Source organism: Podarcis erhardii (genome assembly GCF_964252035.2).
Source record: "Podarcis erhardii genome assembly, chromosome: 5".
Taxonomy (NCBI): Eukaryota; Metazoa; Chordata; class Lepidosauria; order Squamata; family Lacertidae; genus Podarcis; species Podarcis erhardii.
Window position 1 is genome coordinate 19,543,272 of NC_138509.1, and position 17,532 is coordinate 19,560,803.

General features: G+C 42.8%; 1 protein-coding gene across 2 annotated transcripts in view; it reads right to left on the bottom strand.

Moving 5' to 3' along the window:
- The window catches only part of ZCCHC24 (zinc finger CCHC-type containing 24), a 109,548-nt gene that overhangs the window by 65,381 nt on the left and 26,635 nt on the right, over positions 1-17,532 (bottom strand). For both annotated transcript variants that reach the window (XR_014157095.1, XM_081864434.1), the window contains exon 2: positions 15,604-15,804. Coding sequence is in view for 1 of the 2 variants with exons in the window: in XM_081864434.1 (XP_081720560.1) it covers positions 15,604-15,804 (201 nt within the window). In the remaining variant the exon portion in view is untranslated. The remainder of the gene's footprint in view (positions 1-15,603; positions 15,805-17,532) is intronic.

A 17,532-nucleotide genomic window follows, 5' to 3' on the forward strand; every position in this document is an offset into this window, starting at 1 on the left:
CCCAGGAGTATCTGGCTAGCTACTGTTGGAGATGGAACGCAGAACTGCATGGATCTTTGTTTTACTTACTTGCTGATGTTCTCATGACCTTAGCTCAGCACTTGAGAAACAATGATCAGTTCTGAAACTTGTCCGCACTATTTGATCTCGTATTAGGTTTCACAGCCAATTCTGGACCAAATACTCAGTTTTGATAACTTTTTCCAAACTCAGTGAAAATGATGCCAAGGAGAAAGCAGGAGAGCAAGTTAATGCATCTCTTGAAAATGTTCGATTTAATTATTTTGGCAGGAGATAGGACCACTCATTCTGAATCACCAAATAAGATTGCTGTCGGACTGCACAGAGTTTTCAGTAAGGATTGCCACATCCAAAACAAATACAAGAAAGCAATTTCTGGCCAACTGTTACTAAGAGGAGTTTCTCTGTTTATTATCAAAATATTTGTGCTTTATTCTGCACTCCTTGATTGAATTTATAAGAAAACAGACATTGGAATTGGTAATGGAACCAGGGCACGTTTATTACAAAAGGGTACACTTGTGTTTTATTTTACACTTCTCTATTAATGTTTTGATATATATAAGAAACAACTCAACCTCCCTCTTGGGTGGTGTCACCATTTGAGTTAAGCACTGAGTAATCTACTGAAATTTAGAAACAAATCAAGATTATTGGGGGGGGATGGAACTTCTATCAAGGACATTTGCAGACAATAGCCTTTTCCCTGTAACTGTCTTAGAAACTCAGATACATAAGCTAGGTGTCAAATGGCCCCTGAAACCAGGGTTATAGTCACCATCTCAAAAGTTGTATTTTCCAATACGATTTTTGGTTCCAAAGATTCATTCTGATTGTGTACATAAAATATAATGGATAGAATTCTACATGATGTGTTGTTAGTGTGTGAAAACAGGAAGATCCAAGGATCTCCAGGCATCGGTCCAGTATACACAACTTTCTTGGTACGCCTGTGGAACGCCCTCCCACCAGATGTCAAAGAGAAAAACAACTACCAGACTTTTAGAAGACATCTGAAGGCAGCCCTGTTTAGGGAAGCTTTTAATGTTTAATAGACTACTGTATTTTAATATTTTGTTGGAAGCTGCCCAGAGTGGCTGGGGAAACCCAGCCGGATGGGTGGGGTATAATAATAATAATAATAATAATAATAATAATAATAATAATAATAATTATTATTATTATTATTATTATTATTATTATTGCACCTCCAGGTAGTGGAGACATTGGGCACCATCCTGGTGCTTGGGCATCTTCATGTGGTTGCAAGTGGTCAACAGCCAGGTTCAAAATGCGCCAACAACAAATGAACTTGCTGCTTGTCTCCAACTGGAATCTGGCTGTTGAAATTTTCTAAGTAATCACTAATAGGGAGATGCAACCCTCCACTTCATTTCTCCCTGCTAATGACCACTCCTCTTTCCAATCAGGCAGTGGGGATGCTCAGCTCAGTGACCCAGCCACAGAGACTATGGGTTCCCAGTGTGTATGGGAGGAGGAAATTTTGCCTTCGGTAACAGAAGCAGCTAACAGACGAAGGCCACCAAAGGGAAGAATTTTAGTGTGGGTTTCCCAAGACTTTTTATACAATCACTGTGCTGTACAAAGAAGTGAAGACCTTGCACAGAGGAAGTCTAAGTGAAAGGCACAGATTTGGACCTGCCTCCCAGTCAGGGTTTATGCCAGCCAACAGTGACTTGTGCTGAAATAACAGGGGTGGGCTCCTGTGATGGTAGGTTGTTCTTAACACATTCTAAAAGTAAATATTTTTGGCTGTAAAATATTAATATTACTATTGAATCTAAAATGACTCAACTGCCCAACTGACTTCCATGATCAGAACCGTTGGGAAACATCTAGCTGCCTGTGCACTCCAATTGGTTGTATGAGTTCTTTTAAACTCAGCTCCGCCTTCTCCCTGGTCAGTTTGTGTGTTTACAAAGCTCTTGTGCATGCATGCTTTTAATCTGCAAGCACAAGGTCCCCATTTTACCTCTATTTAGTAAAGTGAGAGGTGCCAAGGCAGATTTAGCAGCAGCCTATTTTTACCAGCTGAGAAGCAGCTGCATGGAGCAAAGTAAAATAAATAAATTCCAGGCCAAATGAACAGTGGCATGAGATGTCTGGCTGTCACCTGCCTGCAGAGTGCATCCCATGAAGGAAACACAAAGTCCAGCAACTCAAGCACTTTTGTGGCCCTACATCAATCTAGTCAGATATGTGAGAGCAGGTATCTAACTGGGCCTACTTAGATCAGCTTAGGTGAAGACAGCTCTCTGGGCTACTCCAAATGAGAGGCCAAAAATTAGTGCGAAACAAGACAAAAGAACAGAACAAAGTGTCTACCACCATTTTCAGCCCAGATCGAAAAATCATTGGCAGAGAAACTGCAAACAAAAACCAGATAAAAAAACCCTTCCAGTAGCACCTTAGGGACCAACTAAGTTTTTATTGGTATGAGCTTTCGTGTGCATGCACACTTCTTCAGATACCTTCTTATCTGAAGAAGTGTGCATGCACACGAAAGCTCATACCAATAACAAACTTAGTTGGTCTCTAAGGTGCTACTGGAAGGAATTTTTTAATTTTGTTTCGACTACAGCAGACCAACATGGCTACCTACCTGTAATAAAAACCTGATAAACACACAGACATGCTAGCATGAATTGCCAGTCACAACAACGCTTCAAATAGCCATTGGCAAATTAGATATGATGCTCAACTCAACATTGTTAACAGAGCTGAAGCTGGTGTGGCTTAGGCATTGTTGCCTGTGGTCTTCTCTATAGTTCCCAACTCTTGTTTTCAAAAGTACAGGACTCCCTGAGCAAAGCCTGGCAGCTGATGGATGGATACTGTAGGAATCCTGATTCTCCAGCCTATTGAATCCTAATGCAGGTTACCTCACAGAACGCTGCCTCACTTGTTGGCCCAGGAAAATGCTGGCTGGTCGGCAGCCATCACATACATCGTCATGTTGCTGTCATAGCTGCTCAAACACCTTTTTTCAGGTTTCTGAGGCATGACAAAAGCCTGCAAACCCTGTTTGAGCAGAGATTGCACTGAGACAGAAAAAATAAACATTATGCACAGGAGAGCATAGCTCAGTCACATCACCTTCAGTTCTCTTGCCTGTTTAGAGCTTCATACCCTTACCATGCCTACAATGCCTACATGCATTTTTTAGGATTTCAAAATCCGTATTTCCAAGATAATGAAACCCAGGTAAATGAAACCACACCAGCAGAATAGTTTAGTTTGGTAGAAACCTCCTTCGCCGGGTATAATATCTGTGTACTTGAAGTAGTATGCATAGGTTCTGATCAAACACACTTCAGCCTATTATGAGTGAACCTCAGGCTGTCAGGCTACACCCTCTCACCTGGGGCAAAACCTTATTGGAATCAATGGGATTTCCTTCCAGGTAGATACTTTACATATAGGATTGAGCTGTCACTCTCAGTATGTATGGATATCAGTTTTTTAAAAATTATCTAATTTCTTCATTAATTTTATTAGTGTAAATTGAGTACCTGTTTTTGGTAGGAAAATGATAGGCAATACAGACAAATGGGTGGATGGATAGATAGATGCAACTACTTTTCCACTTCTAGGGGTAATTCCTAAAATGAGCAAGCCTCGACTGATGGACTATTTAACTGCTCTTTCTTCTGCCTCTGCAGTAGCTGGCTGGGTTGAGTTGGGGATGCTTGGCCAGGGATATTCATTTCCACCCACACAGCTGACTCTCTTTAAGATTTAGAACTCTCCTTATGGTTCCAATGAGGTTTCCACATACCTAAATGAGGACAAATGATTTGCTAAAACCTAAGCATGTAAATAAGGGCTGGGAACGGGCAAAATAGTAACATAATCCCTACAGCCGACAACTGAAGATCAAAGAATTTGGTAGACGCTGCTATTTTCCACACGATTCGGTTCCTCCAGGTTGTAGGCAGAGCCAGAGAGCGGGGGGGGGGGGGGGTTCCAAAATACCATGGGAAAGGCTTGCTCTCTTTTTCCCTTTCTCTTTTTTTGGGGGGGGTGTGGAATGGCTGGCTTAGCCAGACACAGCAATAACTTGTTAAAGGGCCAGCTCTCCATTGCTTTCCAGTCCAGCTTGGCAGGCCCCAGGAGGTCAGATGAGGTTCAAAAGAGAAAGTTTGGAGTTTATGCTCCCTTTGAATACGCAGCAGTTCACGGACCTCTTCATCATTCACTGTAATAGCATCTTAACTATCATGTATGCGGCTCATCAAAAGGGGCAATCCCTCCTCATTGTCTCCAGCATATTCTTAGTAATGCGTTGGAGACCACACAAGCACACAGCCTTCTTTGCCTTGATGTTGTTGATGCACTAAATTCCAGATAAAACTAGAAGTCTGTGGTCAAAGGTTTGGCGGGTTATATCATTTCGTTAACTTCAGCTTTCCTTACCTCTGCACTCTTGGCCATGTGTACCCCTTCATCCCTCTGCCCCTCCTCTTTTTTTCTAGTTCCCCTTCCCCTCTCCTTTTAGCCTCCTCTTTCTCAATCCAAACTTCCAGGCTTAGGTCTGTCTTCTTCTATCCCTCCTTCCCTGTGACCTGCTTCCTGTCCTGCTCTCTCCAGAGTCAAGGACAATCAGTAACGCTTAGGACCAGAGCAACTCGGTAAACAGTTCACAGTGGAAAATTGCTGTGGGGCTGCTTTTCATGGGCGTGCATGCCTGTGTGTATGCCTTAATTTTGTGCAAACATGCAGAATGTTGTAGTATCAACGTTTGCTTAAAGTTGGCTTCTAGCCCTTACGGCTTTGAATAAAAACTTTGGAGGTGTGGGATCAACTTCATGGTGAAACCTAATAAGCCTGAGGGGGTTGTGTCAGTGCAAGGATTTGTTTGTGCAATGGAGCTTCCCCCCCCTCCTGTCCTTCCCCACCTCCCCCAAGGCATGCCCTGAATCCTCTCCAAATCTGCTTCAGAGGTTTGGGGGAAAGCCTACAACAGATTTAGGGGGCACAAGGAAGGAAGAAGAGGAAAGTTCTGTTGGACAAGCAGATATCCTTGCCCTAACTGAACAAGTGACTTAGCGCTCCTTTGGATACCAGCTTTAAGTTCCACAGGTACCATGCATTTATTAAGGAAAGGGTATGGCTTTATGAAGCATCTTGTGCTCCTCTGGGAGAATATGTGGGAATCCTTCACCACTTCAGAGTATATGGTTATATTTCTGACAGCCCTGCAAAGATGACCTGTGCACAGTCTTGCTAATGAGACCACACACCCCATTGTGGCAGTGTCAGGAGAAAGATGAAGAGCAAAGGGAACTGGGGTGGAATCATGATGACACTGTAGTTCTATGTGCAACGGATAGGCATGTGGGTTCCTGAAGCCCAGTGGTCCCTGGAAGCCCTGACAGATGCTGAACCCCAGGCCTGGTTTCTCAAGCTGAGCAACCCTAGTTGAGAATCACTGAAAGAACATTGCGCATGAGCTACTTTTATTGCACCTAAGGAAATGCCCCGTGCAAACTAGAAACCTTCCACATTCTTGGAGTTATTAAATAATACTCCACCAATCTTCCACACAAATTCTCTGCGCGCAATGAGGCAACAACTGCTTATAGTTTATCTGAAGCTCTCTGCTACAGATAAGAGGCTCAATCTCAGCTGTTGAACTTGAGCAAACGGAAGTAGTGGGACTGCTGGATCAGCAAACTATACTGAAAGCAACATCCCCTTTATGTAATTTGCCACATCTGGCAGGAAACCCCTCTCTTTTGATTTCCTTTTTGAAGAAAAGTGGACTCACTGCGTGGGTGTTGGTGCATCTTTTACACCAACCTCTTTTTGGCGTCCATCCCTACTCAGTAAACCAACTCCCCATCCCTAGTCTTTCCTAGGGTGTCACCTATTTTCTGAATTTACATTATAACCACGTGGGCTTTCACCAGACATATAAAGAGACCAGGACTACAGAATTGTGCAGCTAAGGCTTGAATTGCTGGTGTGATGTGACCATGACGGCTTCTGTTTACTTTAGATATGACAGAGCTTATTCTTCACAGCCATATAAGCAAGTAAGATTTATAAAATTGCAGGCTGTATTGTTAGGGAGCCATATTTTCCTCTCTTAAACAACTAAACTAGTATTATTTCCTCTTCAAGTTTTAATGTCCAGTGTAGCAAAGAATTAAAGCAGAAGGAACTGTGCCATTCAACATAAAATGTCAGGGCTAGACTGAACAACATGCTAAAGATGTTATGGTGTATTCGTCTAGGAGTTGCCAAAGCTGTAAGGGATTGAGGGGGAGGTGGTCTGTCCTGCTTCCTGTATCTCAAAATAGTTTGATACTAGAGGAAGGATTGTCTGTGTTCCAGATGCTGATAAACTTAAAATCTATCCAGCCTATTCAGGTTGCCATCAGGGATAGACAGTTCCTGCTCTGCATCAATTTCGCATGAACTTCTTCATCTGTGATAAAATTGCATTTGTATTTATGTTTGAATGTGTATTCTATCACATGACACATACATAGATTTCTTGGGAAGAGCCATGCTGGTTTAACTGGTATAAAACAAATCAAGTATACAGCCTAGATATTCCTTAGGTGGTTTTTCATTGAGTTGGGATTGCTTATTTAGTGCTTGCAAATTTCTGCATGAAATTTCATTTATGGAATTGGTAAAGAAAGAGTTTTAAGGAAGCAAAAAAAAAAGGACTCTCTCAGGGAGCTGCATCATACTGTGGCACAAGAAACGTGGTCTCTAGTGCAGACTCTGAAATCTTGAGAACGTGTGACTTTGTTATGCATTTCTAGTTCTTATTATTGTGCAAAGCATGTGTGTGGTTTCTGCTAAATAATGCTACGACTCAAGCCTGCCACACTCTTGAACCTGAAGATCCATGGCTTGAGGAATGTCAAGCAAGGAAGAGCTTTGCACCACCACTAAACTCTGGCTAGAGGGGGAAACTAGAGGATATTAATCAGCCAGACCAGCAAACAAATGATTACATAATGACTTCCTGTCCTTCACCATATGTTCCAACCCACAGCCTACTGCACCTCAATCTCTGCTGAAGTCTAACCTTCCTTCTGGGACAAACATTAGAATACAGTATGTTTTTTCCCCCCCAAATGCCACATAAGATATATCAAGCAAGTTGTGAATCCAGATCAAAATATACACACTTGCATAACTGATTTAAGAACTGTTGATTTTCTGCAGAGTGTGGGTTTCTGGGTTGTTTCATGTGGTATTGAATGCATGTTATGATCAGACTATGTGAGGGTGGAGGAAGCCTTGGCTTGGCCCAGAGGAGATTAGTTTAAGGAGTTGTTCTGAAGCGAGGGCAGGTCTCTGACCTTACAAAAGCATCTAAGATTTTGTGTTCTATGGAGGAGGGAAAACATGGTTTTAAGGGTCTCATCTGAACAATCACCACAAAGGAGAAGTTACATAATACTTGGATTATTTACTTAGCAAAATTGAAGGGCACAATCACCCCAGCTACGATTTAAACTAATTACAAAGGGATCCAAAAAAACGGAGCGTTTGGACCTCTCAGTTGAAACCGCTGCCAATCAACCCTGCCTCTGAGTGTGCAGCTCCAAACCCTGAATTTTATCTCATGTGAAACATCTAGGAACAAAGGAAGCTGCTGTATACTAAATCAGACTATTGGTTCATCCAGCTGATTTTTTGTCTGCACAGATTGTCAGCAGCTTTCCAGTGTTTCAGACAACCCTACCTGAAGATGCCACCAAGTGAAGCCGGGTCCTTTCAGATGTGTTCCTACACTGAGCTACAGTAAAGCCTTTCCCAGCAGCATTTTTACTGGAGCAAACAGGCAGCAGAACTTGTCAGGTTACTGGCTTAGCCCAGCGTGAGACTCTTAATCTCAGGGTCATGGGCTCGAACCCCACGTTGGGCAAAAGATTCCTGCACTGCAGGGGTTGGACTAGATGACCCTTGCAGTCCCTTCGAACACCATGATTCTATTCTCCAAGTCAGCCAGGGAGATCCACAGGTGAAAGCAAAGATCCACATGCACAGCTTGTTTGCTGGACCAGGAACTGTGTCCACAGATCAATTTTGGACATATGTTTGGACACACATCCTTACTGTGATGCACATCTGGATAGAAGGTGCACAGAAAGATTTCCAGTCACTGCAGTGGGTGAGTAGGGGTGGCTTTCTATGTGTCTTGCAATGCTTAGAGCAGTGCACATCCGCATTTCCTTGCAACACACAACTGGAAACAGCCCCTGTTCCTTACCAGTGCTGTCTATTCAATGCAGAAGTAAACAGCATCTTAACTGCTCTCCCCCATCTAAAAGAAAGGTGAGCATGTACCAAGATGAAGACCAAGGCACTAGAACAGTTTAATTAAGATTCCTGATTGAGCAGCTTTTATGGAGAGAGATGAATTAAACATTTGACCAAAAAGGTGCTGCTGGTTTTGTAAAATAAAAATCCCCGAAATACATTGGGTTATATGCTCCTCCGCCACCAAAAGAGAAAAGAATTGTCAAGGGAGGTGAGGTGTATGAAGGCCTTCCTGAAACAGCAATCAAGTACAACTATAAGTAACAATGAATCTAGACCCTGGGTGCTTCCAGACTGTTACCAGATTTATTTATTATTATTTGTTTATTAAATTTGTGTACCGCCCTTCGTCCATAGATCTCAGGGAGGTTCACAACATTAAAAATATAAGATAAAAACCAAAAATGCATAATAAAAACTAGAACACAAAAAATCCTCACATACCAATTAACACTCCCCCCCCACCCGAAGTACACATGTTTGCTCTAGGGGTGGAGTGGAGGGATCATGAAAAGCCCATGCCTGTTATGAATAAATCTTATGAATAAATCTTATGTAACACTTGGGATATAAAATCTAATAAACAACCAATGGACCTGCCAGTCCAAGTATTAAAAGTAATAAGAATGGCAGGACTTGCCTTTTTTTCTTTTCAGGAACTTCAAGGTGAGCAGTTGGGAAGATTCATACTTATAGCCTCCTTTAAAAATTCAAATTTATGTTTAAACAGTAAATTAGATTGGGGCAGCTAACGTGGTGCTTTTGAGGTGTTGTTGGGAGTGAAACACCCATCACCCTTGACCATTGGCCATTCTGGATGGGGCTGATGGGAGTGGACTCCCACAGCTTCTGGAGGGCATCATGTGAGCGACTCCTGGATGAGAGAGACATATAAGATAGATGAGAGATGAGAGATGATAGATAGATAGATAGATAGATAGATAGATAGATAGATAGATGATAGATAGATGATAGATAGATAGATAGATAGATAGATAGATAGATGATAGATAGATAGATATAGGTAAGACAGATAGATAGAGGTGGGAAGGAGGGATAAATACATGGTGCTCCAAACCCAACACTGCACATTGTATTTCTACTTCTGAAATAACCTGCAATCATGTACATCCCTCGGAGCATGATGGGAGAGGGAAGAGAAAAGAAGTACTGAATTCAGCCTTCAGCTTTCTCTCCTGATTGGCACTTCTGTACCAGCTGCTGGATCAGGGTGGAAAATTGCACACAATTGTCCCCAGTTGTGCCTCAGCCCTGCCCTGTCTTGGAATACATGTTCCCTGCCTTCTGTGGCTCCCACAGCCCCTCTAAAAGGAAGCAAGAAGGGGCTGCTGGCAGGCTGGTCAACTGCTCCTTAGCTGTGCCTTCAGCCTTATTTGCACCGCCTGCTGTTTCTGCTTTCACTTTGCTCTGCCTTTGCCCTCCCTGAATCCCACTTGGGCCTTTTTGCCTCTTCCCCATCTCTTTGTTCTCAGCTTTTGTCATCCTGACCTCAGTTTTGGAGCCTGCGTCCCAGCATGGCCCTCAACAAGGCATCATGTTTTTTTGTCTCTGGCAAATTTGTTCCTGACAATTAGAAAATAAAGGCAAATTTGCTTTTCCAGCTGTGGAATTTGTTTGGCTGGAATGAAAAGCATGGCCCACAGGTTTTGACTCTTATTTTGAATGGGAGTTCCAGATTTTGCAAGTCTGTCAGCGAGTGAGATTTGTGCTTTAGACATTTATACTGTATGCTATATGCAGGCCCAGGAGTAGCTCCCAGAACAGCGGAGGAAGGGTCTGAATGGGACATTAAGAGTAGTGGTAGGCAGATTGAGAGGGAAACTGCTAAGAAAGAAAAATAACTTACGTCATTAACAGGATTGTGAGAGCAAAGTCTGCTGATAAGAGAATATCCTGGGGATGGGATTAAAGCTATCAACACACAAAAACAGATCATATGATAAAACTACTTCAGACTGCAAGTGGGTGATCTTATGACCGAATGCTGCCCAATATAAAAGCTTACACATAGAAAATTAGCACATTTGGGTGAAAGTAACTTAAAACGCTTCTCTCTAACACACAAGTTTTCTATTGACAGAGTTGTTATTTTTATCTGAGGGAGCATTCAATCACACAGTTTCCCAAATGGCAATCTGAAATTATACTCTCCGGGATAAATTTTTCTTTAGATTTAATGAATGAAGATTTGCACCCTCATTCATTGCTATACCACAGGGAAATTCTCCTTCGGGTACATGCCACTTTTCCTTCAAAGGAAATTTATAAACAAGGAATTCTGGGCACTAGGTAAGTTGCCATGAAAGGCATTGCCTCATTGATGTGGAAAATCCTGACAACAAAAGAAAGAAAAAGGGAGAAGAGAGAGGGATTTTGGAATTTGATGGTTAACCACATGGGGTGTTTTTGCCCTTTTAGAGAGAAAATTGTTTATTTTCAAAATTGTTTATTTTCAAAAGATGTAAATAAACAGAACTGAGATTGAAGATAGGCAAATGGAGAAGATTGGGTGGTGCATTTTTGCAGCGAATTGTTAGTTTTCTCCCTAGCCAAAGATCTTTACAATGCCAGCAGGTAGAAATAAACGAGATGTCAATGGCTACGACAAGGAAAGTCACTGCCATCCCCCCCCCCCACTCATCTAAATGGGAGTTGGATACACCGCATGTTGAGGTAACATTTGGGGAATGCAAAGGCATAGTTCCTCATTGGCTGGCTGGCTTTAGCTCTCATATCACTTACACCAGATGGGAGATGTCAAACAGGCAGCTGCATTCTCTCACCAACACCATCTCTCATTCGCCCCCACCTCTCTTCTCAAACACTTCAGACTTTTATTCACAGTGGTTGCTAAACTTAGCTCATCCTAAACATCAACTGCAATAGGGATGGACATGGGGAAAATATAAGGGTATGTAATGAGAAGATCATATATATATATATATATATATATATATATATATATATATGCGCGAGGGGAGCCTGACGACACAAAGATCTAAGAAAAAATAAGTTATAAGCATTCAAAACCTGCCCAGATGTTCTTTGCTAATTTCCCTAGAAGTTGCAGTGCTGTCCCAGCTCTGTGGCAGGTTTAACCCAATCTCCTCAAATGAAAGGGATACGCAGCAACAGACAAAGAAGTGTGGCTCAAATAGTGTGACCTACATTACAGAACAGTCCTCAATTGGAAGGGCTATCAGAGGAGAGTCTCTTCGAAGGAGTCCTCTGTTTGAAGGGCTGCCCAGTCCAAGTCTGGTTTAAATATAAATGAACCATAAGAAGAGGGGGGTGGGCCTTGAAATAGCTGATCAGCTGTTATGAGTAGCTGATCAGCTGTTATGAGAGACATACTCTTGGTCACAGGCTTTCCTACTATGAGATGTGTTGTATTTTGCATACATAATTATCATAGGCAATTTTATGTAAATCACTAATCTCTTTTTTTACCTTCCTTTTTGATGATGTAGTTCCTCTTTTATGGCAATGCACAAGTGACCACCATAGACTCAATGCACACTGATCTGCCTACAGCTGTTACGGCTACACAGAAATCACACTTAAATTCAAATAAATTATAATGGAGCAGATTCTGGAACTCAACAGAATTGAGCAGGTCTTCTTGGATGGACACAAAACAAACAGGCCAGATAGTAGATTTACCTCAAGTTTTTGCTTAGAAGCAGACCAAACATTTCCTATCTTTGATTTTGAGATCCCAACTCATGACAGTATCTCGAGTTAAGAACTTAATTCGTTCTGGAGTTCCATTCTTAACCTGAAACTGTTCTTAACCTGAGGTACCACTTTAGCTAATAGGGCCTCGTGCTGCCGCCGCACGATTTCTGTTCTCATCCTGAAGCAACATTCTTAACCTGAGGTACTATTTCTGGGTTAGCGGAGTCTGTAACCCGAGGTACCACTGTATTTCCTTAGGATGTAAATTTCTCCTGAAAATAATACTGTGCACATATCCACTTTTCTTCAGTGCTGAATATACTTGTGGGAAACAGAGAGGTGCTTTTGCTTGGCCCTAATTTTGCTATATTTTTTACTCCAAATCACCATCCAGGTTTAGAGCTTTTGCAGCTTACAGTACCCACAACTCTATCCCTGGTAATCTTAACAACAACAAAAAGGAAATCACTCTGAGGACTGGAACACAAAGAGCAACCACACACAGTCCATTACCTCTCTCCCTTGGGGAATTATGTGGCTGGAGAAGCCTCGATTTGCTATCACTGTTTACCTCCTCCACCTCCCTTAGAAACAGTCTTGCAGTTTCAGTTTCAGCTGTTCTAGGAATCTCTCCTGGTCTCCTCTCCCTCCTGCTTTCTAAATCGCCAAGAAATCTGATGCACCAAATGGGTGGGAGTGCATATTGAGTTTTTGAGGGTGGGGGGATGGGGGTCTGACATCTGGTTCCCATTAGCACTCTCATGCATGCTGAATCAGGAATGGGAGCTCAGAGTGGAGCAGATGAGAGTTTTAAAGTTTATTTCAGCACCAGAAAGAAAATCTTTGCCTCCCTGGTAGCCCGCCCATGAAATGTTTAGACCCAATGAGCCAGTTTCACTCAAACATCTACTCCTGGACTGGAATTAGCCCTGCTCCATATTTTTGGAGGTGCATCGCCAGGTATTATAGGGAGAAGGGCATGCCCTCTGAAGATCTTTGTTGAACTCACAAAAGGATTTGGGGCAGAGGCAGGAGGAGCTGTGTTGTTCATTAGTGGTGTCAACTGCTGGTCAATATGGCAACTGACACGCCATATTGCAGAAACAACTGGAGGTTTTTTTAATGACAAAGGGTGACTAAAAATGAACAGATGACTTTGCTTGTACAATGGAGCTTCCCCAACTCTGCACCCCATGTGCCCTTGCACACCCCCACCACATCTACTCTGGAGAATATGGAGGATTTGCAGGGGCTTCCCCTACCACTACACCCCTTGAGCCCCTCACACCTCCCTCATCTGCACCAGAGGTTTATGGGTACCCACAGAGCAGATTTGGGGAGGGGTGCAGAGGAGAAAGAAGGAGGGAAAGTTTTATTGTGCAAACAAGAAATAATTTCACTTATACAATAACTTCATTGGATGCATGCCAAGTAGGTATAGCTACACCACATTATGCCAGTTTTATATCACGTTTAATATCATGGAGTTCCCCAATCAATTCTGGAGATTATAGTTCGGTAGGAGTATAAAAACTTCTTGCAAATCCCAGGGAGACAAAATGTAAACTAGTAAACCTTTTTGATGTGACATGTGCCCAGGATGACTGCAGTTTCTCTATTAGAAAAATGAATACTACCACAACAGAATCCATGGCTTGAGAGTGGACATGTGGATGTCTCCAAAGCTACTTAGGAAGACCTGTTCAATTCATTGTGGTAGTGTAAACTTTTGATAGTGTTATACCACTTTAACTGCCATGACATCCCCAAAAGTGGCTTCAGATTTGTAGCTTGGAAAAGTGCTGACATTTCTCTTTTAGAGGCCCCCTTGCAGAATGATGGATTCTAGGATTTTCTGAAAAGACAGCCTGATTATTAAACCAGGTATAGATATGCCCGAATTCAGCCTTCCTCACTTGGTGCCCTCTAGATGGTTTTGGGCTACAAATGGTTTGGGGCCATCAATGGCCACAGATGATGGGAGCTAATAGTTCAAAACATCTTGAGGGCACCAGATTGAATAAGGCTTCCCTAAATCATGTTATCTTACTGGTAAACCCAGTGAAGTGACTTTTTCCTCCTTCCTTCCAATATAACATTTACATGGCCGCAAATTAACTGAAAGCAATGGAATTCTCTTGTGACTATTATATTAAGGATAGAGGTGTCGATGCTAGAATGGCTCCCTTAAACAATTTGGCCCAGACTGAGGGTGGCGGGGGGAGGCAACAACAGTTCTTACTGAGCCCTTAAAACCATCTGCCCATGCTTGGCTTGTAGGATTTGAATGACAAGCCTTGCATATGTTCTCTCTTTATGGAAAAAAAAAGTCTTAAGGTGTATGGAGAAGGGTTAGAAAGCCATGAGACAGAGGGAGAGCCTGGAAGCAGACTTTGGCAGAAGCTGGAGACAAATGCTTTGGCAAGGATGTTTGCTCTTTTGCTGGAGGTTTTCCCTCTCTGTCAACAACCCTGCTGCTACCTTCAGTATGGATCCATCTTTGCTCAGGGCAATGAGAAGAGCTAATCTTATTGGAGGGAAAAACAACAACACAAGATTCCCTATAGAGTTGAATTTTTAAAACTTAGCATTTCCAGAGAGCATTTAAGGTTCTTCAACCACAGTGCAAATGGAGGCCTGGGGCTGGAAGACAGTTACTGCATTTTTACAATCACCCAAGGCTTCAGAAACCATGCTTTATAAAGATGTGGGCACGTGCTATCGCCCCACTCTTCTCCCTTGCCCACTCCGACCCCCCGTCATGCACTGGCTCCACCACAATCTCCTAGCTTGCATTAAACCAGAATTTCCCATTTCATCCAAACCAGGGAACCCTAGTGGTTGACAAATCTGAAAGGTAAGTCAGGATTGTAAACCATGGTCCAAATTGTTTCTTACTGCATCTGTGTCCTGGCTCACATACATATTAATGTTCAGGTCATTTTTTCCCTCTCTGTTGGTTTTTTGAAGGGAGGGGGGAAAAGGAGACCCATCTATTCCCTTCCTCCACCTGGTAAAATGGAGAGAAAAAGTTGTGTGGTGGTGGGGGTGGAGGGGTGGCCTAGGGCTTCCTCAAACCTTGCAGCTGATATTTCAGACCAGGGACTAATTCCCAAGATCCAAATGTGTTGTTGATGCTTTTTCTGCTTCCTATATGTCTTTTTATTTTAAATTTTGCTTGAAATGTACATTACTTAGTTGTTCTAAATGAAGTGTCCCATTCAATAACTGCCGCTGAACGATCATGGAAATGCATTTAGCAAAGAGGGCGGAAATATATCTGATGTGTTCTTCAAAACAGATAAAGCACAAAGAGGCAACGTTAAATGTTTTCAAAGATCTCTCAGCTGGGGTAAGAAACTCCTTTTGGCGGGGGAGTGGGATAAGTAAGATACCAGTATGTTTTCTTTTCCGGCATCATCAGTCCAGAGACTGCTAAAGCTAGCAAATAATCCCCGAGAAGATTATTGTGAGATATCACATTAGCTTATGTTCTCAAGGAAGGTAGCAATCCACTTCTTTCTTAGCGGGTGGCACAGCCAAACATTGTGGTGAGACTTTTGTTGTCCTTACCTGTGGGCAGTCCTTGATGTAGTGTCCCTTGTTGAAGCAAAGATGGCACAGGTAGTTGGGTGGTGGTCTCTTGCTGGGCTTTCTGGCTTCTGAGGAGAGGGATATGTCGGAGAAATGTTCAGTGAGGGAGCTCAAGCCGTCTACTATGTTATTAAGGGAGCCATAGGGAGAGGCACTCTTATAGAGGCTGCTGCTCAGCGCCTGCCGAAGGGGGGAAAAAAAGAAATGAAACAGGGTGATTTTCAGTGGGAATAGAAGTAAGATCCACATCTGAAATTGCACTGTCTTTGCTGGTGACCATATGACTGGACTGAACAACAATGCTAATTTTTTTAAAAAAAAACAACAACCGAAAAGGGGTGGAAAGCAGTATCAGTCTATGCTTCCCTTCACAAAAATCATTTCTCTGACTTGCTGCAAAAGTTAATGACAGGAAACCAAGGCTCATACTTAGAGGTCTAGCTGGGATTTAAGCAGCCAGACAATGCACACGGTTGCAGGCCTGACGAAGAGAAAGTTACCAGAGTATATTTTACAGATCCCTTTCTCCCTGATCTCAGCACCACATGGATTATTTGAATAAGCACTCTTTCCCCACCTTTTGTTGGACTATAAAGTTGTCTGCAATCAATAAACGGTGCCAAACACCCCACAGCCTCTCAATGGTAAACAAAATTACTAATGGGTCTATTTTTAAAAACAGATCGGCATCACACAACTGCTCAAGACCCCATGGTGTATATATTCCACATGCAATGTTTGTTTCCTAAGATGGTAACTGTGGGGAAGCAAAGAATCATTGATCACAAATTCCAATACCAACTAGAACCTGTTGTCAGACTGTTCTATGTTCCACTGAAAGATTGCTTTATATAGAAGGTTTACCACCCTAGACACTGTGCTCCCATCAGCACTTTAAACAGTCATGGCTTCTGTAAAAAATGCTGGAAACTGTAGTTTGTTATGGGTTCTGAGAGTTGTAAGGAGACTGCCCCTCCCTCCCTATTCACCTTACAGAGTTAAAAATTCCCAGAGTTCCCTGGGAAGAGGGATTGATGGTTAACCCACACTGGAAATTGTAGCTCTTTGAGGAGGAATAAACAGGTAAAGGGACCCCTAACCATTAGGTCCAGTCGTGACCGACTCTGGGGTTGCGGTGCTCATCTCGCTTTATTGGCCGAGGGAGCCGGCGTACAGCTTCCAGGTCATGTGGCCAGCAGGACTAAGCCGCTTCTGGTGAACCAGAGCAGCACACGGAAACGCCGTTTACCTTCCTGCCAGAGCAGTACCTATTTATCTACTTGCACTTTGACATGCTTTCGAACTGCTAGGTTGGCAGGAGCAGGGACTGAGCAACGGGAGCTCACGCCGTCACGGGGATTCGAACTGCCGACCTTCTGATCGGCAAGTCCTAGGCTCTGTGGTTTAACCCACAGCACCACCCGCGTCCCTTTGAGGAGGAATAGGGGTCTACTAATAACGCTCAGCACTCTTAAGAAACTACAGTTCCCAAGGAATGATTGTTTGAAGTTGCATACTACTGCTTTAGATATATAGTGCAGGTGGGATTTGTGCCTTTGGAATGCAATAGGTACAACTCTTCTTGGCATGTTCATATGTCAGTAGGAATTGCCATGCCTGTGGCCTTTTTGCCTGCCTTAGAGCTGTTAAAGGCATAGAGCTTGCATCAAATAAAAAGCAGCAGCCCTCTCATGTGCTGCTTTTAATCTTTTGCTTCCCCATAGCATTTGCCACACGTTTATCCTCTGAAGTATTGCAGGACATGCCTCCCACACTTTTTATTTTTTTAAAAAATCCTTTTTAAGGTTAGCTCCACCTCATTCTATGTAGGGATGGGCATATTGCTAAAATGGCCAGTGTCAGTAGTGGGGCTAACCATCTGTGACATTGCCATCAATCTGGGAAACC